The sequence below is a fragment of the Rhipicephalus microplus genome, chromosome 3 (assembly GCF_043290135.1).
Source record: "Rhipicephalus microplus isolate Deutch F79 chromosome 3, USDA_Rmic, whole genome shotgun sequence".
NCBI lineage: Eukaryota > Metazoa > Arthropoda > Arachnida > Ixodida > Ixodidae > Rhipicephalus > Rhipicephalus microplus.
The window spans coordinates 92,400,122-92,424,971 of NC_134702.1; the positions used below are offsets into that span (position 1 = coordinate 92,400,122).

At 46.7% G+C, this 24,850-nt stretch overlaps 1 protein-coding gene across 1 annotated transcript in view; it reads right to left on the bottom strand.

Moving 5' to 3' along the window:
• LOC119159763 (ATP-dependent translocase ABCB1-like) overlaps window positions 1-24,850 on the bottom strand; it is an 84,518-nt gene that overhangs the window by 11,769 nt on the left and 47,899 nt on the right. Inside the window, exons 18-24 of the mRNA XM_075889983.1 lie at window positions 24,540-24,641; window positions 14,300-14,461; window positions 13,187-13,390; window positions 6,004-6,104; window positions 4,489-4,629; window positions 2,301-2,457; window positions 472-666 (exon numbers count right to left, since the gene is read on the bottom strand). Coding sequence (XP_075746098.1) covers window positions 472-666; window positions 2,301-2,457; window positions 4,489-4,629; window positions 6,004-6,104; window positions 13,187-13,390; window positions 14,300-14,461; window positions 24,540-24,641 — 1,062 coding nt within the window. The remainder of the gene's footprint in view (window positions 1-471; window positions 667-2,300; window positions 2,458-4,488; window positions 4,630-6,003; window positions 6,105-13,186; window positions 13,391-14,299; window positions 14,462-24,539; window positions 24,642-24,850) is intronic.

Sequence of the window (24,850 nt, forward strand, 5' to 3'; positions counted from 1 at the left end):
CGTTTCTGTCAGTGCTCAATATGTTGTTGAGTTCCGTTTACCAACACACCCAAAAAATGGTATGTATTTGAAAAGTGTCCTTATATACTAACAGTGCTTATTCAATTTGAGTAGCGAATCAAATAGGATATCAAAAAATAGGAATAGGGTAGCAGGACAATTCGATATTATAAATTTTCAAATACTTGCACTCCACAGTTTACGATATGAAAATGAAACTCAATTTAAGACGTATAATGCCCCAAAGCAACTCCCAGTTGATGAGAGACATCTCAGTGGAGAATTCCAGAATAAATCCAGCCCTGACGAGTTGTTCCGCATACCACTCAATCTAGCGGGTTCACAGAGTGCCTCCACCAAATGCGGCCGCCACATTTGGGACTCGAACTTGTAAATTCGCGGCCTGTGCGCAATGTATCAGCCACAGAGACACCGAAACATCTGCGCCCAGCTGAGAGAGGAGGGGCTCACCACTTGCCCACACTGGGGGTCGTAGAAACGCAGAAGAATGTCAACCACGGTAGACTTGCCGCAGCCGCTGGCCCCTACCAGCGCCAACATCTCTCCGGGGCTTAGCTCGAGGTCAAGCCCTTGGAGCACCGTGACCTGTGGTCGGCTCGGATAGGCAAAAGTGACCCCCTTGAGGGACAGCCGGCTGCTCACTTCCTGCGGAAAGTTTCACACAAATAAGTAGGCAAGCTAATAAATACGCATAATTTGGCTGATTCACACACTCCTCGACGTGGAAAGTCATACCGCTGCATCAAAACTGAAAGTGCCACTGTGCACGCTGTTCCAGAGTTATATAGAAGACTTGATATGTGCAGAATGGTGTTTATCCAGCTCGAAATATTGAAGAGATTCAAATGGTGTAGTGAATGTATTGCAGATTAAAGTATACAAACACAAACATAATACAGTATTTTATTAGGTGCTCCATTCTCGTATTACATGATGTCTACAGCTGACTGAGACTATCATAAAATAAAGCTAGATGCACTTAAAGACACCATTTTCAGATACTAGAGCCTGGGAAATCATCAGCATACATACACTTATTAAACTGGCCCATTAGTAGCTTTTAATGCTAGCAAAGTCTAGAGAGTGAAGAGAAGCTTGTCCTTAACTCCAACACAGCACCAATGTATAAATTCTATTAGTTTCAATTCAATCCGAAAGGGAAGTTCCCTTTTTTGTGTGTGTGCAGAATGTTTGAGAAAAAATAAGACAGACAGGACGTCGTTTCTCAAATGTTCTGCCCACAAAAAAAGGAATTTCTTTTTAGAATGCAATACCAACCAGCCCAAGTAGCCTCTCTGTTTTCATTCAATTATTCTTGCGTACAAAGCTCCAGCACAGTTAGATTAAAGGGACACTGAAACGGTTTTGGCGATTTTGTACAAACACATTGGGCCAGTAGACCAAGTCTCAAGGATTATTTAAAGATCAATTTGAGCTCTCTGTGTAAACTGTGTAACTTATTATGCCTTAATCTGGGAATCACTGCAGATCATTGCGACTTAGCAAAACACGTTTTTAACCACCCATTCACAGAGCAACATACTCTGGCCACTTGGCGAGGCCAGAGCACGTCAGCAGCCACATCACTGTGGCTGCTGATCTGAATGGCTGTAGAATGCGCGGAAGTAAGATCGGCTGGTGGGGTGGCGGCACCTCTATGTTGCCAGACAGCATGCGGGCCATGTCATGGCCTCCGAGACTGCGTGCAACCTGTCAGTGTGCCATCTCTGAAGTTTAGACTGGTAAAAGCTCTAATTGTCGAACACACTCATGAGAGCTCAGTGATCGCCAGCGATGCCAGCGTTCCTCATTAGTTGAGGAGGCCAGGCAGAGGTGAGGACGAGGGTATGATATAATTGTCCGTAGTGGCCTTGGTACATGGCGTGTCACTAAATTTGTAGTGCATGTGCTTTGATGATGCTCTAGCCTAAACGCTGACAAAACTTCAAAAAAAACAATTCAGGGTCCCTTTAACCGAAGAGCAGTGGGAAGTCAAGCTGTCAGGCACAGACCTCAAGAAACGCCCAGCCTGGCTGAACAGGCATGAGAGATGGCAAAGGCATGCGACCTCTGGGAATAAGGAGGTTGCACACCTTGGGTGCACAGTGTGCTGCCTCACAATAAGCATTTAATCTCTCTCTCTTACTGTGCACGTGTGCTATGTGTTGAACTCAAGCAATGGCGCTGAGCCGTGCTCTCCATTAGGGCTGCAGAAGTCGCGCCTTTTCCTTTCCTGAAGCTCTCTCTCTCTCTCTCAAGCAAAAATGCAGACAACTTACAGGCCTCATGCCACCATCAGAGTAGCCATCAATTTCAGTCTCCGCTTCGAGAAGATTGAAGACTAGACCGGCAGACAGCCTAGCCCTAAGGTAGTCGGGCAACATGGAGGTCCACTGGCCCACAGACACCGCACTGAATGCCATTGTGAAGAACACCCTGGGCCATGGAGATTGTTCACATTGTAAGAAGCTTCAGATGACTAAGCAATAACGTATTTTCTCTAGTATAACCCCCCAAAGATATAGAGAAAATTTGGAGTTAAGGTCAGGGTGAGAGTTACACACAAATTTCAGGGGTGCAATATGGCTTCATAGCACTACCTTAGAGTAATGCAAAAAAAGTGACTTTACGTCAATATGATTTATTTTTATCTCTACGATGCCTTGTTGTTTGGCGTGCACATTAAGGGATGGGTTTTTAGCGTAAAAAACAGTATAAGGTTATGGCAGGATGAAATAGCTATGTCACCTTTCTCTTCAGCTAAATAAAGTCAAAACCACAGCAGAATATGGAATTAGCTTCAATGTAATCAAATTCATTTACAGAGATCCAAGCTTGATTGATTGATATGTGGGGTTTAACGTCCCAAAACCACCATATGATTATGAGAGACGCCGTAGTGGAGGGCTCCGGAAATTTTGACCTCTTGGTGTTCTTTAACGTGCGCCCAAATCCAAGCTAGACAGTCCAAACATTTGAGCTACTAGTTTTATCATCTAGGGCATGAACTAATTAAAGTGTCACAAACAATTGCATACTCATGCTGAATGTGCTTAAAGGGGTCGTGAAACGTTTTCAAAAAAGTTTCAACTACGTGTGTATTCAAAATCTTGGCTGTCCATTTAATACTATACCTCATCTCTTTGATCATCTGGACTCTCTGAATAACTAAAGAAGTGCAATCTCGTTTTCCCAACTCATGTTCACGTCAACTGTGCAGCTGACGTCACTTTAGACAGCCAATGGAAAGTCTCTGTCGTCCACAAAACATGGCGAGGCAGCGATGTTTTTGAGCCTTAGTTGATCATGGTTTGTAGCGTCATACTGTTTCTATTACGGCGCCACGGACACACAGCATAGGATGGCCGACCTTCGCGAACTACAGCGTCGTCTGCTAGAGCAGTGGTTCTCAAATGGGGGTCCGCAGACCCTAGGGGTTCCGCGAAGCCATTTATATGATCCGCAAAACCCTCACCCGCATTTTTCTTTAAGCGTGACTGTGCCACGTATTGATTAATTGCCCAAAGTTTAGTGATGTGGCACGTTTGCTTGGTGTTCTTGGTAGCAATTAAAGGTAGGCTTGTGCGAATATTCGAACGAATAGTAGAGTATTCGAATTCGCTTCGATTCAAATTTAAATTATTGAAAATTTCGTAGTATTTGTAATGAACGAATAGGTGTATGTTAATCCGCATATACCGGTTTGTAAAGGTAGTTTTGCTGCAGTGTTGGAGTGCTAAGCCGTGAAAGCAGCCATCCAGGGAAAATAGCCCCCCCCCCCCCCCCCGGCAAATTTATAGGGGCCCTGTCACACTTTTTGAGCGTGGTCAGAAAACACTCCCGATCGGTAGTCGAGGCTCCCGAGAACACGTGAGCCAAATATTATAGCGCAGCACGCGCCCTGCGATTCACAGTAAATTCTCAAAGCCAGCTGGAAATCGCCCTCTTCTTTCGGCAAATGGCACCACAAGCTCCAAAATCACTCGCCATAGCTATTGCATCAGCCGTTGGCCGATTTGAACGTGGCGCGCTCGGTCGTCACATTTTATGAAAAAAAAAAAAAAAAAGAGGTGCTCAAGGTTACGAGGTGCGTGTGACGTATTTTCTTTCGCCGTGCCATACCTCCCTGCTTAGTTTCTAGCTATTTCATCGAGACAAAAAGAGAGAATTGAATTGCAGCGTGCGACTAATTTTCGGAACTTCGCCGCTCGTACTGGACTGTTTCTAAAAATTTTGCAGCGGTAAATTTGCGAGGCAACAAGCTTCTTTACTGGCTCCATGGCTACTTGAAAAAGTGTTGCAGGGCCCCTTTAAAGGAACATGTTACCCTCAAATCAATTCATCATTTTATTAAGCCTATGTAATATTTGTTTGAACATTCAAAGTGTTCGAATATTCACGCAAGTATGCAACAAAGCTTACAATGAGTGCTATGAATAAACAAACAGCTCGTGTACTACCACTTACCTGTAAACATTGGTGGCTTCCATCTCGCCCCTTGTAACCAGGAAGGCACCCAGACGAAAGGCACAGCCATACACAAGGAACATAACTCCTTGTGAAAAGGCAAAGGCAAGCGCAAAGAGGATGCTCCGTTTTTGCGATTCTCTGCAGACAAAAGTAACAGTATTTTCATGGTACAACATGTGCATGCTTCTAGTTCAAGCATAGCCTCAACAAGGCGTAGCTTACACAGTTTCTATGACCACCACTAATTACAATGTCAGCAATGAAACAAGTTGACTGCATACTTTAAAAAGGTGCACTTTGGCAAGAGCCAGCTGATAATAAATGTTTCGATCGAACAACTTACCCATTTAGCTGATGTATGCAGGAACACTAGCACCTATCTATATGTACATTTTATGTTTAAATGCCATTGTTTTCATGTGTATTAGCTGAGAACCGCGACTTATACAACCAAGACATTATCATCTGAATGTCTGCTGACTATGTACTTCCTTGGGAGGTCTTCAATATTCCTAGTTGCTCGCTTGAGCATGACACGGTATGAAATGCTATTAATGATTCTGTTTCACAATTCGCAAGTGCGCTTCTCTGCACTGCTTATTTTAACAAGTAATGGTGGCACTTGTCGTGCTTTAAGCGGAGACGTGGTTTTAGTTGAACCACGTCTAGTTCTAGTTAAACCTCTCTTGATATGAACGTACATATCAAGAGAGGCGACGCAGCATTTTCCACGCCATTGCGTAAGCAAACCGTGATTGAACAGGCTATTTGAACTAAATGACAAGCCGCCGTTAGTTGCTGAAACTGCATAGGAGGAAAGCTAACTTTACAATTTTGAAAAGGGTCTACATGCCGAGCTTAATTTTTAGCAGACAAGATCTTATCTGTACACTTTGGGTTCTGTTCCAACTCCTAATGGAAGTCTGAATAAATAAAAAGCCAAGAGAGAAAAGAAACAAGAAAGATTGCTCATAATGAACTTTAAAAGATAACTACATACTCGAAAGCAACACCTATAACTATCTATTCACTGACAATATAATCTCCAGTGCTGTAACTGAGAGTCGGAAAATCCACTCACAACATAATCACCAGTGCTGTAACTGAGAGTCAGAAAACAAACCATGCTAATGCCAAAGTTAACTTTAACTTTGCTAGGTTTGAATAAAATGAATGCTCTACATAGTTCTTCCAGTTAGTATGGCAGTCTGGCTTCAAGCATATTTCACCTCAGGACATGTCTCACGAAGAAAAATAGGGTGGTCTGACTAAGAAATATGCAGGTCTAAACTGGAGGCAGCATGGCAGCAGCCACAGCTCAAGAACAGCTGCATAGGCATTTGCAGCTGGCATAAACAGGCCGTTGTCATTGCAGATGATGATGGGATAATGATGATGTTAATAAATAATGAGCAAACAATGTCTCTACTACATGTAACCCTGCTATGTCAAAAAAGCCACTGACTGCATAATTTAAAGACGAAAACGATTGTCTTTCAACATTGAACTCACATAAGTGGCACCAGCAGATGGCTGACAAACAGCCCAAAGAAGGTAGGCTCCAGGTTCAGCTCTTGAACAGCCTTGATATTTTCTATGCTCTCTGTGGTCACCTTGAGGACAGAAAAATGGGCACTGATGAAGAGAAACTAACATATGCTTGATACGCGTGCAATGGCTTTAAAACACCAATGCCACATTTACAGAGTGTGCTGTGCCTTATTAGATGTATGCCGCGAACATTGCAGTAGACAGTTCGCCCCAGTTTCTTCATGCACACTGTTTGCGCATTTACGTAAAGCCGCTTAAAGACAGGAAAACACCATGAACTAGAGACAACACGTACTTATATATTTCATGAAAGTGCAAGTGACACTTCATAAAAGCAAATGGGGTAAAACAAAAGGCATGTGTAGTTGATATTAAACGCCTGTAGCAGCTTTCTTCACTATGAAATAAATATTCTGAAGAAAAAGTCACACACCAAATCACCCGTAAAATTTTATTTAAATATTGTTTAGTTTGAAGGTGTTGGATTGCATGACATCAAGAAATGCAATACCGCATCTACTCGCGTAATGGACGCACTCGCGTAATAAACGCACCCCCAACTTTAGTCGTTGAAATTTGATTTTTTTGTTCGCCAGCATAATAAATGCACCCTCAACATTCATCTGCTGCAGTCTCGCAAACCCATACATGGCGCCTCCTTGCCCGTTGCACCTTTTTCATTTTTTATTATGCCGACCATCCTCGGTTACTTCAGCTCTCTCCCTCCCCCTCCCCGTTTTGTTTTTCTTTCTACACGAAACTCTCAGTAAACAGAAATTTGTTGAACAGAACTGCTGCTTAAACAGAGCTATTGCCTCTGCAATGCTTGCTTTCGGGCTTGCATTCTGCACCCATGTTCACCTCTCATTAAACGGAACTCCTGTTAAATAAAACATATTTTTCCAAACCCTTCAGGTTCCGTTTACTGGGAGTCTACTGTATTTGTGTGTGGCACGCCCCTTGTCTTTTTAATTATCCATGGGCCACAGCCAGATTCCCGAATGGTGCGAGTGTATAGACATTGCCACTGACAAGCACACAGCGAGTGAAGGTCACGAAACTGCCCGCGCCAACCAACGGTCGCTTCCTGCCAATACGAAACATCAAAACCTAACCCCATGCAAGATATTTTCGAGCTATGACGACGAGATTTGCTGTCGCCATGGCTGTAGTGAAACCCTATAGTCGCCAAGGGCCGTTTATCGATATCGCTTCATCTGTTCCTGGAAAAACAAAAAAATTGCTTGTCACCCAGAAAAGAGTGTGACGATTTAAAAAAATTTTGTCATTCATAGTACAGTACACATGTTTACACTGTTAGGGCATTTATTAGCCCGCACACAGTGAGCATACACAATGGCAACAGTAACGGCCAAGCGAGACTCTCAGTGCGAGTGGCGTCCTTTTTGGGTAGACCCACTAGAAAGCACTTGAGGGTTTGACCCAGTTCAGTGTTCGGAGGCTTCTCTACAATTACCCCGGGGTCGAAGAGGGAGCCGCCTGGCGACCTAACAGCTTGTCACTATGAGCAGATCATAGTAAGCCTTCAGGCGCTCCACATTAACTATGTCGCGCCCGCGACGGTGCATGTCCGAAGATTCTTCAATTAGTTCGATCAGATAGTTGACCGGAGATGTGCGCTCTATCACGCGGTAGGGACCTTCGTATTTCAGGAGTAGTTTGGAAGGCCAGCTACAGAGGTCGGGATTGAGAGCCATACAAGGAAACCAAGAAAGAACGTGGGCTCAGAAGTGGTGGAGCCATCACGAACACTCTTCTGCCACTCTTGCTCAAGCGTCGTAAAAGTCTTGGCAAGCTCGCGACACTCTTCAGCAAGCCTGGCCATCTCAGAAATAGGTGCACACTCAGATGGATCCGGCGCGTACTGGAGTATCGTGTCGATGGTGTGTGACGGGTGCCTTTCGTACAGCAAGAAGAAAGGTGAAAAACCGATCGTGCTCTGATGGGCGGTGTTGTAGGCGTAGGTGAGGAAGGGCAGTATAGTATCCCAATTTGTGTGGTTGGCGGCGACGTACATCGAAAGCATGTCGCCGAGGGTGCGGTTAAAGCGTTCAGTGAGACCATTCGTCTGCGGGTGGTAAGCAGTAGTTTTGCGGTGGACAGAATGGCAATCAGTGAGAATGGCTTCGACGACTTCTGACAAGAAGACACGGCCTCGATCGTTGAGAAGCTCATGGAGTGGACCTTGGCGCAGTATGAATCAATGCAGTAGGAAGGACGCAACATCACGCGCAGACGCCGCAGGGAGAGCGGCGGTTTCAACGTAACGCGTTAAATGATCTACGGCGACGATGGCCCAGCGGTTACCAGCCGACGTTAGAGGAAGTGGTCCATACAAATAGATACCTATGCGCCCAAACAGACAGTCAGGGCAAAGTAACAGTCAGACCGGCTGGCGACATGTGTGCTGACGGTTTGCGGCGTTGGCAAGCGAGGCAGGAGCGAACGAACTGCTGCACGTAGCGGTACACCCCGCGCCAGAAGTAGCGTTGTCGAATGTGATGGTAGGTTTTGAATACCCCAGAGTAGCGCGCATTGCGGATCAGAATGGAAGGATTCACATATCTCCGACTGCAGACTGCGAGGTATCACGAGTAACCACTGCCGTCCATCGGCGTTGTAATTGCGTCGGTGTAGAAGGCCATCACGGATGGCGAAATGGCGAGCTTGACGACGCAAGGCACGCCTAGATGGCGTTGCGGATGGATCAGAGAGCAAGTCGATGAGCAGGCCGGTCCAATTATCCTTTCGCTGTTCGGTAGCAATGATGTCAACATCAATGGCAGAAACAGCAGCCGAAGATACTGAGCAGAGCACATCACCTTCAGGCAGAGGGGAGCGCGAGAGGGCGTCGGCGGCAGCATGCTGGCGTCTGTTGCGGTACAGCACGCGGATGTCGTAGTCTTGTAAGCGAAGAGCCCAATGGGCGAGACGGCCTGAGGGATCCTTCAATGATGAAAGCCAGCATAGTGCATGATGGTCGGTGACGACATCGAATGGGCGACCATACAAATAAGGTCGAAACTTTGTAAGGGCCCAGACGATCGCCAGGCACTCTTTCTCCGTGACGGTGTAGTTTGTCTCGGCTCTCGTGAGCGTATGGCTTGCATATACTATGACATATTCAGGGAATCTGGGTTCGCGCTGCGCCAGGACAGCGCCGAGGCCTACACCACTGGCGTCTGTGTGCACCTCCGTCGGGGCCGTAGGGTCGCAGTAGCGTAGAATGGGAGGAGACGTCAGCAAATGGCGGAGCTTCGCGAACGCGTCGTCGCACTCAGACGACCACGAATTGGGGGCCCGTTACTTCCAAGGAGCTTCGTCAGCGGTGATATAATCGTAGCAAAGTTTCGTATGAAGCGTCGGAAGTATGAGCACAGGCCCACGAAACTACGCAGTTCTTTGACGAACGCAGGTTTGGGGAATTCAGCCACGGCCCGAAGCTTGGCTGGGTCAGGAAGAATGCCATCCTTAGACACGACGTACCCTAGGATGGTGAGTTGCCGTGCTGCATAGCGGCACTTCTTCAGATTTAGTTGCAAGCCGGCATTGCTCACACGTGCGAAAACTTCTTTCAGACGTTGGAGATGCGTGGAGAAATCTGGGCCGAACACAACAACGTCATCGAGGTAACACCAGCACGTGTGCCATTTCAAGTTGCGCAGAACGGTGTCCATCATGCGCTCAAAGGTCGCAGGTGCATTACATAGACCAAACGGCATGACGTTGAATTCGTACAAGCCGTCGGGTGTGAGGAATGCAGTCTTCGGTCGAGCGTCATTAGCCATGGGTACTTGCCAGTACCCTGAGCGCAGATCGAGAGAAGAAAAAAATTCGGCTCCGTGAAGGCTCTCAATTGCGTCATCGATGCGCAGCAGTGGGTAAACATCCTTGCGAGTGATCTTATTGAGCCGTCTGTAGTCCACACAGAACCACACAAAACCATCTTTCTTCGCAACAAGAACAACAGGAGACGCCCATGGACTGTCCGAGGGCCGAATAACATCGCGTCTGAGCATATTATCAACCTGCTCGTTAATTTCCCGGCGTTCAGCAGGCGACACGCGGTAGAGACGTTGCCGTAATGGTGGATGGGCACCATTGTCGATATGATGCGTAACAGTGGACACGCGACCGAGAGAACTTCGCCCGACATCGAAAGAAGAACGATATTCTTGCAACAGGTTCAGAAGCTGGGAACGCTGTACCGAAGTAAGTTTGTCATCAAAGTAGGGGCCAAATACATCAAGAGATGATAGATCAGAAGTGGAAACAGCACTGATGGTACGCAAATTGGGACAACGCCAGTCATCGGGTACGTCCAGGACTTGTGCGTCAACGACCGGTTCCACTCTGCCGAGACATTCCCCTCGAACCAACGTAACAGTGTTTGGGGATAGGTTGGTCACAAAAATAGCGGCGTTGCCCTGGGTGATTAGCAAGGTCGCGAAAGGTACTAGCAACCCTTTCCTTCTGCAAGCATGGTCGGATGATGAAACGAGTGCAATGGTGTCGGGGAGACCGGTGCAGTAGACCGAAGCACCCATCGTCGAGCTTGGAGGTGCTATGGTATCGTCTTTCACGAGAATCTTGCTCAGTGTCGAGGGACTGTCTTCTGACGTCAAATGCGAGAAGGGTGAGAGTTCAATTTCGGCGGCGGCACTATGGATGACGGCGTCGTTGCGGGAGAGAAAATCCCATCCCAGGATGATGTCATGAGAGCATGCAGGAATGATAATAAATTGGGCGACATACAGAACGTCCTGAACGACAATGCGAGCTGTGCACCCCGCTGTAGGATGAATACGATGCGAACTAGCAGTACGAAGGGACAACCCAGAAATTGGCATCGTCACTTTTCAAAGCAAGCGGCAAAGGTTTTCGTCCATAATTGATACTGCAGCTCCAGTGTCAATAAGAGCAGATGCATGAACACCGTCCACAAGCACGTCAATGACATTAGATGGGCGGCTCTGAGGGCTTTCACAATGAGATAGCGTCGCAAACCTTGCCTCGGGGACTGCGACGACTAGTTCTCCCTCTCGTGAGCAGCTGAACTTGGGCGCATTGGGGACAGGAAACAACGTCGTGGAGACGGCGACCTTCGAGGAGATGGACCTGGGCGAGACGGCGATGGCATAGACGGCGTTTCTTCGTGATAGGGACGGCTGAGTTTGCCAGCAACAGGCGAAGAAATCGGAGACGGCTGTACGCGATGGCAATAACGGGCTACGTGACCGGCGTAACCGCAGGCAAAGCAGATGGGCCGGTTGTCGGGTGTGCGCCACCTGTTCACCGAGGTAGGTCTCACCCATGTAGGTCGCACCTGTTCACCGGGGTAGGTCTCACCCATGTCGCAAGAACTGATGGACGGAACGGTGGCTGCATGGTGGGCTGAAGCTGAGGCTGAGGGGTTACGTCAACATACATAGCGGGCATACCCGCTGCAAAGGACGGAGGTCGAGCGGCAGCTTCGGCGTAGGTCAGAGGGGCGGGTGCTGGAACGACTTGAGGCGACCTGGCGACCACTTGGGCGTAACTCAGGGGCGCAGGAGCCAAAGGCTGTTGGGGGTGGTACGCAGGCATTACCTCTGCTATTTCCTGCTCAATCCCTCGACGGATGGATGGAAGAATGGTAGTGGCCGATTGTTGAACAGCCAGCGGGTGGGCAAAGCGCAGGAGAGAGAACTGGCGCGCGATTTCCTCACGCATGAAGGACTTGAGGTCTGCCAGCAGTGCCACCTGATCAGATCTCACCTCCAAGCTAGCAAGCCCTGCATCTCGTGGTGTAGAGCAACGGGTCATCGAATGCTGCCGGCAGAGCTCCTCTTAGCTCTGGCACAGCGTGATGACCTCAGCCACTGTGCCTGGGTTTTTGGCAAGCAGCATCGTGAAGGCATCATCGTCGATGCCTTTCATGACGTTTCGGATCTTGTTTGATTCGAACATGCTGTTGTTGGATTTATTGCACAAGTCCAGGACATCTTCGATGTAACTGGTGAATGATTCACCAGCCTGCTGAGCGCATTCGCGTAAGTGCTGCTCGGCTTGCAGCTTGCGAACGGCAGGGCGGCCAAAAACGTTGGTGATAGCGATCTTAAAATCGGACCCGGTTGCGAAATCGGATGCGTGGTTGTTGTACCACAAATTTGCAACGCCCGCAAGGTAGAACACCAAATTTGTCAACTTGCCGTCCTCGTCCCATTTGTTGGGGACGCTCACGCGCTCGTAAATGGCGAGCCAGTCCACCACGTCAAAACGATCGGCGCCCGTGAAGATGGGTGAATCGCGGATCCTGGGGACACCGGGACAAGGGGGTGGCATGGAAGGAGGCGTTTGCTGAGAGGCGTCGTGGGACATAGTAGATAGCAGGGTATGGGATCGTCGTTCCAAGGGCATCGAAAGGGATCGTAGCACTGTCCACCAATTTGTTAGGGCGTTTATTAGCCGGCACACAGCGAGCATACACAATGGCGACAGTAACGGCCAAGCACGGACTCTTAGCGCAAGCGGCATCCTTTTTGGGTAGACCCACTAGAAAGCACTTGAGGGTTCGACCCAGTTCAGTGTTCGGAGGCTTCTCTACAACACTAAATAACCAATGCCGTGGGTGGTCAACTGCTACATGCTAGAAAGCGACACACACATAGTATCTTGCGCTTGACACAATTTGTGAAGCATGTGTACAGTGACAAAGTAAAGCTTATAAATGTGAGTAGTATTTTTACATTTACTAATAGGCTTTCTGTATGGTATAGCTTTAGACTCAGCTTAGTGAGAGTGCAAGGTGACTCGATCAATAATACCTTGTGTAATACACAACAATGCTCCTCTGCACAGGACTGAGGGATCGACAATGTGACATCAAAACCTTCGGTATAATGAGTGGTATGTGCAATGACTTGAAATAATTGCATCATGCCATTACGAACCTGGCCACTGAAAGTCATGTTCGCTGTGATGCAAGTGTTCGAGTACAAACTGCACTGACACGGCTCAAGCTGAAGATAGCAAAAACAAAAGTATATGCCTTACTTGGCTTTGAATTGTCACATTTTACTCCCTGAGCATTCCACCCATGCATGCACTAGAGCACATACATGTGGCTGGACACTTTACTCACTTGAACAGCGTGCATCATCAGGTGTGCACCGCGGCGCTGGGAGGCCTTTTCAACACGCAGCTGCAGTCCACCAGCCAGTGCCAGAATGGGCACAATAGCCACCAAGGCGAGGGCCAGCTTCCAGCCAAAGGCAAAAGCCAGCGACAGGCTCGTTCCAAGCGTAACCAACGCCGTGAACATCACTGCCAAGCGGTAGCCTGCTGCCTGCAATTGCATGAGACTTCAACAGTGTCTGCCACTAAAGCGGCAAACTCAATGATGACACAGCACAGTGGTTACCAACGTTGAACCTGCAAGCACCTAGCACACCAAATAAAGCTATAATATACTAGTAGCCAGAAATCGCACAGGAAGGGATTCCACAATAAAATATTTGCATGCTTACCTAAAGACATAAACAGCAGCTCAACAAAAAAAAAAGACCTATCGTATCCCCACATCTGTAACCAGTGCAAACAAGTATATAAGTGTAGACCAATTTCACTTGAATTGTTTTGGGTGCAGCTTCACTGCACTACAGCTTACACTGCTGTGAATCAGCTTGCACTGCTGTAAAGCTATACACTGCTGTGAACTAGAAAAAAGTCACGACTGTGGCTACGATCAAACACACAAAACAAGGTTGCTTCTAGAGTTTTGGTATTTTGATAGAATTGTGTACGACTGTCTTCAGAACCACTGAAATGATCCGGCACACTATCTTATGTGTGGCTGATATGCGTGGAAAATTTCGTCATTTGCCAGTTATTAGAGGCATACTTCTCTACAGAAAGAGCATAGAAATTATTCTTCGAAGTGGATGGCAAACTATATTGCACTTTACTAGAATCAGTAGGGTGATTCTCGATACACAGAACTAAATGAACAGTGGTATCACGCGACATAAAATTTGCCGTCTCTTATAAACCAGATTGTTCAGGATGTCCAATGGCAGAAACCAAACTCATCAGACTGAATATGCAAATAAAACAACTACAAACCCTTCCATGAACTTCTAACGAAAGACGCAACCTACGACAGATATTCCTTTTTTGAATCCTCCAAAAAGGTCAGTGTCATTATGTGAAAAAGCCTTTTATTTTCATAATAATTAAGGAATTCAGCTATACTCACAGTTTTAACAACAGGAACATCAGTCGCTAGTCGAGAGGCCAACGTGGGTGAAGAGTGGGACTCGTCGTCAAACCAGCCTATGTGCTGCCGCAGGATGTTGGCCAGCACAGCGACCCGCAAGCGAAATGTCAAGTTCTCACCAGCAATGCCTACGCCCAGTGTCTGCATAAAGTAAGCGACACATTTAGCAATGACTCTTGCAACAATTATCAGTGACTCTTGCAACAATTAATTATGCTTGGTGCAGTACAAAAACTACTATAAGCGACTAAAAACTTGGTTCCACAAATCTCACAAATTACTTAGAATCATGAGCGTTGCTTACAGCTTATTGAAGTCCACTACTCTACTGTATCTGCCAGAGGAACAATGATCTCGGAGTAACTGTATGAATGTGATACAAACCCGCATGAATTCAGTTACCGTAGCTGCATGCGAGATGAGGCGGGATATTTTGTTAGTGTTATGTCACAGTACGAAATGTTGTAAAAGGGCAAGAAGGAGCTACATGAGATTGGTTGAGGCCCGAGTCACGATTGACATAGAGTGTACTAGAATGGAAGAATGGATCCACTGGAGTGGGCGGCAAGCGATGCGGGTGAAGCAAAAAGGGCGGAAAATTTGTGATGACGTTGTAGTCGCCTTTACTTGAAGCTCTGGCTGATTCTATGTTGGGTCGGTGGAGCTGCAGCCGGCAGCACACGTAGGACTGCTGCGAGAGATTTGAGCCGGGCCAAGCTGTCATCTGCTCGACACACCGCTGTTTTTGCAGCGTTTTTTACCAGTTGTTTGTTAGCTACTTTCAACCTTGTTGGTGCGAAAAAAAGAATAGAACACAATGGAGCTAGCCCTGCTGCTATTATCTATGAGCAGGGCATTTGGCGAAATTAACGTAGTGACTCGCTTTTGTTGAATTATTCCCGAGACGTGGTGCGACGTCATCTATGGCTCTGCACAAATGATGTAGGATACACTTGAGACGCGAATATTATTGCGCTGCCGTCGCCAGCTGCCGCGCATGATCACAACTATGGCAACATCAGCAGTAACTATGGTAACCTTCAGGTGAAGGTGACGGTGGCTGATGATGATGATGATTAGTGGAGTTTATTGGCGCAAGGGCCAGATGTGGCCAAAGAGCGCCAGAGCGATGATAATGAATCGTGCGATGTGCAGTGTAGATAAAACAGATGTGACGTGGCTGTAAATGGGCCCCAAAAAAAAAACAGTCGCTGTAGGTGCGTAAAAATATATATAAAGTAAAATTATGGCAATGACAAATGATGTGTGCTATGAAGCCATAAAATGGTTTAAATGTGATATGTATGTGAAATAAAAACTTGGCATGGAGCACCAGTGCCTCGACAGAACCCTTAAAACAAGAGCATGGAGGCCTGGGCTCATTGAAAGCTGCTATCACAGCGGCATCCTCTGAACAGAGGATGCGCTATGAACCTGTTGGGCTAAAAACATTCAATGTTGGGCTAAAAACATTCAATACTACATCCTTTAAAAAGCTTAAAACTGATTTTGCATCAAAAAGCGGCGCTTCGCAGAGAAACATAATCGGATGTAAAGCAAGATTATAGCGGTATGCTAAAGCAAAATATTTCTTTCTCTCACTTTTAGCTTCCGGACACTCCAGGAGGACGTGGAGGACAGTTAGCCTCTCACCACATCTACCACAAGTAGGAGGTTCATCGCCAGTCAGCAGGAAGCTATGGGTACCATAAGTGTGTCCTATTCTGAGGCGACCGAATAGGACATCAGTTCACCGTGTTCTCGTAGCGGAGGGCCAGTAACCCAACCGCGGCTTAATCAAGTGAAGCTTATTATTTATTTCTGTGTCCCACAAGCGTTGCCAGTGGTTTCGCAGTTTCTTACGTAGGAAGGGTTTTAGATCTGTTGTGGGGACAGTAGCGATGGGGTTAATCGCGCGCAATATAATTGACGTGGCCATTTGGTCAGCTGACACATTGCCCTCGATGCTTCTATGGCCAGGAACCCAGCAAATAGTAACATGCTGGTTGGACATGTACACAGTACATAGGACAGAATACAACTCAATTATTACCGGATTTCTTAATCTAAAAAGTGATCTTAATGCATTTACGATGCTTAATGAGTATGTAAATATAATTGATTTTTGTATGTTTGATTTCCGTATATGCTTCACAGCCGACAATAGTGCATAACCCTCATCCGTAAATATACTTGTTTCCGGGTGCAGCACACCGGATTCCGAGAAGGATGGTCCGACGGCTGCATAAGCCACCCCTGCATGCGACTTAAAAGCGTCGGTATAAAACTCTACGCATGAGTAGTTGGACTGGAGTTCTCGGAAATGCATTTTAATATGTGCTTCTGGTGCATGTTTAGTGATCTCGACAAATGAGGTGTCACAGTGCATAAGCTACCACTGCCACGGCGGTAAAAGTATCGCTGTGAGCGTAGGACAAAGTTCTAGCAGCGGAACACCCATTTTCTCACTTAAGTTTCTTACACGCAAAGAGAACGGCTTTCTCACTGCGGGTCGGTTATGGAAAAGGGTGGCAGCGGTCATATCGTTTATAGTTGAATAAGATGGATGCTTGATGTTTGCGCGTACCTTTATAAAATATGTGAAACTGCTATAGGATCGCTGCAGGTGAAGTGACCACTAATTCGACTCTACATAGAGGCTCTGGATCGGACTTGTCCTGAAAGCACCGGTGGCAAGTCGGATACCCAGATGGTTAATGGGGTCTAGGATTTTTAATGCACTTGGCGTTGCGGAATGATAAATTATAGAGGCATAATCAAGGCGTGACCCGACAAGGCTTTTGTATAACTTCAAGAGGCACTTTTGATCACTACCCCATGTTGTACGTGACAGGAGTTTTAGGACGTTCATCGCTTTCAAACATTTCATTTTGACATATTTAATATGGGGAATAAACGTCAGCTTAGAATCTAAAGTGGTTCCCAGGAATTTATGCTCGCTGTTAACAGAGAGTTGGTCTCCCTTGATCGCAACGTTTGGTAGTGGCATTACCCCTCGTTTATTGGAAAAAAGTATGCAAGTACTTTTATTCGTGTTTATTTTAAAACCATTTTCATCCGCCCATTTAGAGAATTTATTCATTCCAAGCTGCACTTGTTGTTCGCAGATAGACATATTGCATGATTTGAAACTCATCTGCACATCATCAACATACACGGAATAAAACATCGCGCATGGAATGACTGACTGCAGGGAGTTCATTTTTACAAGAAAGAGTGTGCAACTAAGCACGCCCCCTTGCGGAACACCAGTCTCTTGGGTAAAAGTTCTAGAGAGAGCATTTCCCACTTTTACGCGAAAGGTTCGGTTAGACAGATAACTTTTAATTGTGTTTAGCATGTTCCCACAGATGCCCATGGTGACAAGATCGCAGAGAATCCCGAATCGCCATGTGGTGTCGTACGCCTTCCCTAAGTCTAGGAATACCGAAAGTACGAACTGCCTATGAATAAATGCATCTATGATGTATGTCTCTAAGCGAACAAGGTGGTCTGTTGTCGACCTCCCCTCTCTGAAACCACACTGAAGGGGGTCTAGTATACTGTTACTTTCTAAAAAGTAGATTAAGCGGCGGTTTATCATTTTCTCATATAGTTTGCATAGACAGCTTGTTAGCGCTATTGGCCTGTAGCTGGCGGCCAAGGACGGATCGTTGCCTTGTTTAAGTACTGGGATAACTATAGCTTCTTTCCATGAAAATGGAATATACTCAGCTGCCCACATGATATTGAAGAGAGTTAGGAGTGTTTTTAGTGCTTCGGGATGAAGGTACTTGACCATTTCGTATGTTATACGATCGACACCTGGCGCCGAGTTGTTGCAGCACGCAAGAGATGCCTTAAGTTCAGCTAATGTAAATGGGCAGTTGTAAGTCTCACTGGATGGACGTTTACATTTAAGGGGCTGCCACTCTTCGCGTTCTTTGAATTTTAAGAGCGTTTCTGTACAGTTTGATGCACTTGAAACGTATTCAAAGTGTTCGCCTAGGCAGTCCGCCTGCTCCTCTAGGCTCTCACCTCGGCTATTTACCAAGGGCAGGGGGTGCGACTCCCGACCCATTAACTTGTTTACCCTATTCCAAACCTTTGTTTCGTCGGTGTAAGAATTGATACCAGATATGTACCTATTCCAACTTTCTTTCTTTGCAAGACGACGCGTTCTTCTAGCTTGTGACTTCACCTGTTTAAAGTTGATGAGGTTTTCAGCCGTTGGGTAATTTCGGAGTAATCTCCAAGCTTTATTTTGACTATTTCGCGCTTTCCGACAATCGTCATTCCACCATGGGATGCGACGCTTATTAGTCATTCCGTTAGTTCACTTAATACATTTCGCTGCAGCGTCAATAATAAAATCTGTTAGGTATGCCACAGCATCGTCTATATTAAAATCAGCAATGTCCTCTTCATCTGAAAATGTGTTTTCTCGGAACAGTTCCCAGTTGGCTGACTTGGTGTTCCAACGAGGAAAGTCAGGCGAGCATGTATCTTCTTTAGTTAGCTTCAGCATTATCGGGAAGTGGTCACTCTCAAAGGGGTTCTTGAGAACAGACCACTCCAGATAAGGAATTAGTGTACTCGAGACAATACTCAGGTCTATAGAAGAGTATGTGTTGTGCGTAATGCTATAATATGTTGATTCTTTTTTGTTAAGTAAACATGCACCTGACGAAAACAGAAAGTGTTCTATTAGACGTCCTCGTGCATCCAAACGGGAGTCGCCTCATAGAGGATTATGTGCATTTAAGATCACCAACAACTATATATGGCGGAGGAAGTTCATCAATGAAGCTTTGAAAATCTGTCTTCGAAAGTTGATAGCACGGAGGAATGTAAATAGAAGTAATTGTTAGTAGCTTCCCGAACAGCACTGCTCGGACAGCAACTGCCTCAAGAGAAGTTCGGAGGTTTAATTGCTTACAGGCAACACCTTTATCAATTATTATAGCGACACCGCCCGACGAGACGGCAGCGTTGTCACGGTCTTTGCGGAAGATGACATATTGCTTTAGAAAGTTTGTTTGTGTGGACTTAAGATGTGTTTCCTGAACACACAGCACCTTTGGAGTATGTTTATTAAGAAGTTCTCTAATATCATCGAGGTTATGGAGAAGTCCTCTCACATTCCACTGTAAAATCTGCGTGTCCATTTTAGATGTGTTTTGTGCTGTGTGCTCAAGGATGGAAAATTAGCTCACGGACCCTTTCCAGGGGCCGTGACACGAGATTTTTCTTTTTTGGATCGGTCGACGGAGTCGCGCCGATCCTTAGGCGCTTGCTGCGCCCTCACGTTCGGAGTTGTGTCCATTGCCTCTAGCGAGGCACTGAACAAGCGCTCTTGCGAGTGCTGCAGTTGTTTTGAGGGCCTCGCCTCTAAAGACAAGGCCTTCGCGTCCCCCAGCCCGGAGGTTGGTGGGTCCTTCTTCGATGGCGGAGCAGCACTGGCTGCAACCGCCGAGGGGGCGGATGGCGTCACCGCTGGCTCACTACGCGTGTGCCAGACAGGCGCCAGGGGCCGTCGTGGCGCTGCCCCCTGACGCGCCACTTCAGCAAAGCTGGTTTCTGGCAGGTAGGACACCTGCCTTCGTGCCTCCTTAAATGAAATGTTTTGTTTTACTTTAATCGTGACAATTTCCTTTTCTTTTTTTCAGCTTGGGCATGACCGTGAGTATGCGGCATGCTCCCCATTACAGTTCGCACAGTGAGGAGAGTTTTCACAGGCATCGGATGTGTGTTCGTCAGCACTGCATTTCGCACAAGTTAGGCGGCCTCGGCAGTTCTGAGAACTGTGGCCGAACCGCTGGCATTTGAAACATCGGAGAGGGTTCGGTATATATGGCCTCACTCGAAGCTTGGTGTATCCAGCCTCAACGGAGTCGGGCAGTACACTTGAACTGAAAGTAAGTATCAGGTGCTTAGTCTGGATTTCTTTGCCATCGCGCCTCATCCTAATTCGTTTCACGTTGATGACATTCTGTTCGCTAAAACCCTCCAGGAGTTCAGCCTCCGTCAGCCCTTACAGGTCATCATCTGAAACAACGCCACGGGTGGTGTTCATGGTTCGGTGTGGGGTTACTATTAATTTGGTATCTCCAAATTTCACTAGATTAGACAATTTTTCATACTGTTTCTGGTCGCGGAGCTCCAACAGGAGTTCACCACTTGCCATTCTCGATGCTTTATATCCTGGGCCAAAGATTTCTGTCAAAGACTTCGAAACAAGAAAAGGTGAAATAGTTCTTACTGGTTTGCCGGGTGTGTCAGCGTGGATAACGTGAAATCGGGGAAAGGATACTCTCTGGTGACCAAAAAACTGGAATACTTCATCGGTGCGCCCCGTTTTCTGACGGCGCACAGGGAGTGGGGGGAAGGAACAAGCCATAAGAAAAGGTTTATTTTTGGCAGCAGCACCAGCCAACCACCATGGAGTCCTACAAGGGGACGCTGCAGGGTCTGTAAGCACAGGACCTGCAGACGCCAGCTGTACACCACCACTATAACCGAATATGGTGTATCCAAGGTAGGATAGCCACACAGGGTTAACCCTTGCCGCCAGGAAACACGGAAGTCAACGGAAGAGAGTAGAGGACAGGACAGATTTAAAGTAAGAGAAAAGACGAAGATGTGAGGAGGAGACAGGAAAGGGCGACTGCCGATTCCCCCCAGGCGGGTCAATCCGGGGGTGCCATCTACGTGAAGCCAGGGCCAAAGGGGTGTGTTGCCTCTGCCAGGGGGCCTTAAAGGTCTAATCACCCAGCGTCGGCTCAACCCCCAGGATCCCCTTTTCCCCGAACACGGCAAAGCCACGCACGGCTAGGCGTGGGAGGGAGTCAAAACTCCCCCCGTGGTGTCGCTACACACCAAACGCCTACTTGCGCAGGCGCCCCTGCGGGGAAGGTAACGGTGGCACCCACCTGGATCTTCAGAAGAAAAAAAATGCCTCAGCGCGGAGCGAGCCCATTGTAAACCCACTCCCCCACTCTAGTACATCCTAGTCAATACTTAAGAATATCAGTTGGAAATGCCAGTGCTGTCAATCATTTTGCGACAGCACGGGCACAGAATGGACGGAGGCCTCGTTCTGTCGATAAAACGGATACAAGACAGTCTCCAGATGACTTGAATTGGATTGAAACATAAGCGCTGGGGCCGTAGAGTTGAATTAGCTGGCTTTGTGTCTGACTTACCGTACCCTAATGCCACACTGATAGTTTGCGAAAATCGCAATAAGCCCCCATTGCCTGAACGACTCAACAGTTTGCGACACCACATAGCATCTGTTGAAGACATTAATACAAAAAAAAAATAGCAAAAGTCATCGCGTTCTTCAATTTCAAGCTTTGAACAAAATTCCTGCCAATCATGATGTTCAATTGTAATAACTCAATATTTCTTCATGCGCTGAAAACATTTCTGAATTCCCCCAGCTTACTTATAGACTGTTTGCTCCCTCTCAGCCTCTCATGACATTTCGTTCCGTCAATGCCTCAGATCCGTGACGGAACGCTTATAAGATGGCGCCTCAGGAGAACGATCAAATAGCAATTCAACTTGCAAGTGATGTGCTTTACACGCAGCACATTTTCAGATCATTTTCTTTACATTTCACATGATAACACTGTGCATGATTGTCAGCAAGACACATATCATCACTACTGGTGCACTCCACTTGCGTCTAACCTTAGTCTGGCACTCCTCGCCATCTCTCTACAGGTTGGCCCTTTTACAGATTTCAACAGCAATACTGCTACACAGAAAGGGAGAAACATTAAGAGTTCAATATAGAGGCCAATACATATTAGAACATCAAAGTCGCATCAGTGATGATTACTGTGAGCTAAAGCAAAAGAAAGATAGAGTCGACCCCACATATAACGACCCTACTTAAAACGAACTTTTGCTTAAAACAAACGATACCAGCGTGACCGTGGAAATATGCATTGCTTCAATGGCACAAAATCGCACTTACAAAGAACATCTCTGAGCACTGCCGATCGGTTACAGCGAATGAAGTCAGCGCTCCGGCAACTTCCTGAGAAACAACTTTCGACGACCTATAAGCCATAGACATGATGCGCATAGATTCTTATTGTTAAAACGCGGACCTTGCCTCCACGACCCTCTTGTTGTTGCTCTACCCGACTATGTTTTGTTACGCACCCCCTCCGTCCTTTGTCATTATGCTACTCTGAGCACCCCGCATCGCTAGACTTGGCCCGTCTTTTGACACTGCAACCGATCTTTCGCAAGACCGGTCGGCTGACTAGTCTCCCCTCAGTTTTCGATCGCTGATTTGTTACACTATCGTTGGCGTCGCCCACTCACTGGTCTGGAGTGATCAGACCATTTGCCAAGATTGTCGGCCATTGCCTGTATGCCATTGTCTGCGTCTTGTCTGAATCGGTGTCGTATCTTTACAGTGCATGCGCTTGCGCTACCCCACTGACTGTGATAATTCGCGATTCGTTTCATGTTTAGGACCTGTTCTCGCTCATTTCACACTTGGCTCAGCATGCCCTATGCACGTGTGTGGAAGTGAAAAAACAGCTGTAACAGAGAAGGAATAGTGAATTATCGAAGTCAACAGGGCTGCGGAAGTCCGGCAGTGCCACAATGCGATACTTTGACCTATGTGCGCATACCACTCTCCCAAGTTTTCCTAGATGCGAGTTGCGCGTTCTAAGCAAGCTACCCGACCTTTCTTCTTCCCACATTAGTATATATAGGTGGCTATTTATTAAAATAAGAAAAGAGGAAAGAGAAGACGCTTCTTTCTGTCTCCCGTATCGGGGACACGGCTAAGCGCCTTGCGGGGAAAGGAAGTGGGCTTAAAAGGGACAGTGAAAGAGGTGTTCGTTTTCAAAGTCGCCTTCCAACCATATGCTTCCCTCTCCACTCTGTCAGAACTCCTTTGCTCTGCTCTCCTTTCTTCATCGCAAGTGCTTAGCCTGCCTCTACCGCTCCGCTACTTCAGCCACGCTGGCTGAATTAAGAAGTTTTGTTTCCCAACTAAAAACAGGTTTAAAGCAGTTCCACACGTCCTGGCTTCCATGTCGTGCGTGCACGTCTTGCTCGCTGTTGGTGTGCGTGTGTGGTCAAGATGGTGGACGGAAGGCCTTCCACGCCTTTTCCTGCTGCTCAAAAAAATGTTGAAAGTGTGACTGCTTGGCTTGGGCATAATCCGCACGTCTAAGACTTATTATAAGTGCGTTGTGGAGCACTTGTGATCTGTTGACCACTCGGCAGCCAACTTGCCGCTTCGGGTGTCTCGGTATTTAGCTGTGGAGATAGTGAAAGCTTCGTGGGCAGCTGTGACAGCTATATGTGTGTGAAACTTTTCTCGTGGGCCCGACTTCGTCGACGTTGGACCCGATGCCGAGCCTGAAGCTTCCGAACAGGACCACTCCGGCAGTGATTTGTGGCAGCGTGTTGTTGACTCTGACATGGGAGGGCACGAAAGACATCTGCTGCGATTATTTCATTAAGCCGACACTGCGGAACCGAGCATGAATGAGGGCATTGTGAATGAATTGCGGCAAGAATGATTCGAAAGAATTGGATTACGAGGATGACGTAACTTTGGAGCCAGTGCCCACAAGCATGCTTGTAGTAACTAGCTGCATTAACAGCCTCAGGCCTCGGAGAAGAGCACACTGCCTCTTTAAATAATCTCCAAGACCATCCTTATGGCTTCTGCTCTTTGAAACCTTTTGGATAAAAAGAATTGCATTTTCACTTGCAACATTAATTTTAAAGCTCTGTTTCGTTTACTATGAACTTGAGGATACAGCGAAAGGATGCCACATCACGCTCAGGTTCGTTATAAGCGGGCTCGACTATGTGTTTTAATGTGCCGAAGCAACACATATCTTGAAAAGATGTAGTGAAAGGAGCTCTGAATAAATTTAAATTGTGTAGGGTTCGATAGCATTTTGCATTTGGTCTTCATAAGATTCCAGCCACTGTAGTATAGAAATTAACCCATCACTTTTAATTCAGCAACGGGTTTATGCAGGCACTTGATCACTTCAATACTAGGTAGAAAAAAAAAAGCTGTAAAAGTGACACAAAACTAGAAAGAGCAGACATACACACTATGCTTCATAGATCAAGGCTTAACAGTGATGTGTAGATTGCAGTATGTGAGTGGGGTGCTGCTTGGTGCAGAAGCCCTCAAGACTTGGGAACGGATGGGGCTTACCCTAAAGAAGTGACCAAGACCACTAGCAGCTGCCAGTACTAGGAACATCATGGACCAGAAGAAAGCAGCATCTTGCATCTCCTGCCCGACCAGGGTGAATGTCTGTAAATACGAAAATGCAAATTGTGTATTGGGCAGCAGTCACATTAGTAGAAGGTATTTCTTTTTTTTTAACTGAACGGGCCAAGTGCTTCTGTCATATTGATAGAAAGCTTTTCTGTACAACCGTTGCACACACAGTGAAACCCCACTATATCAAATCAGTAGGGGATTACAAAACGAGTTCTACATATAAATAGGCAATTCTATAG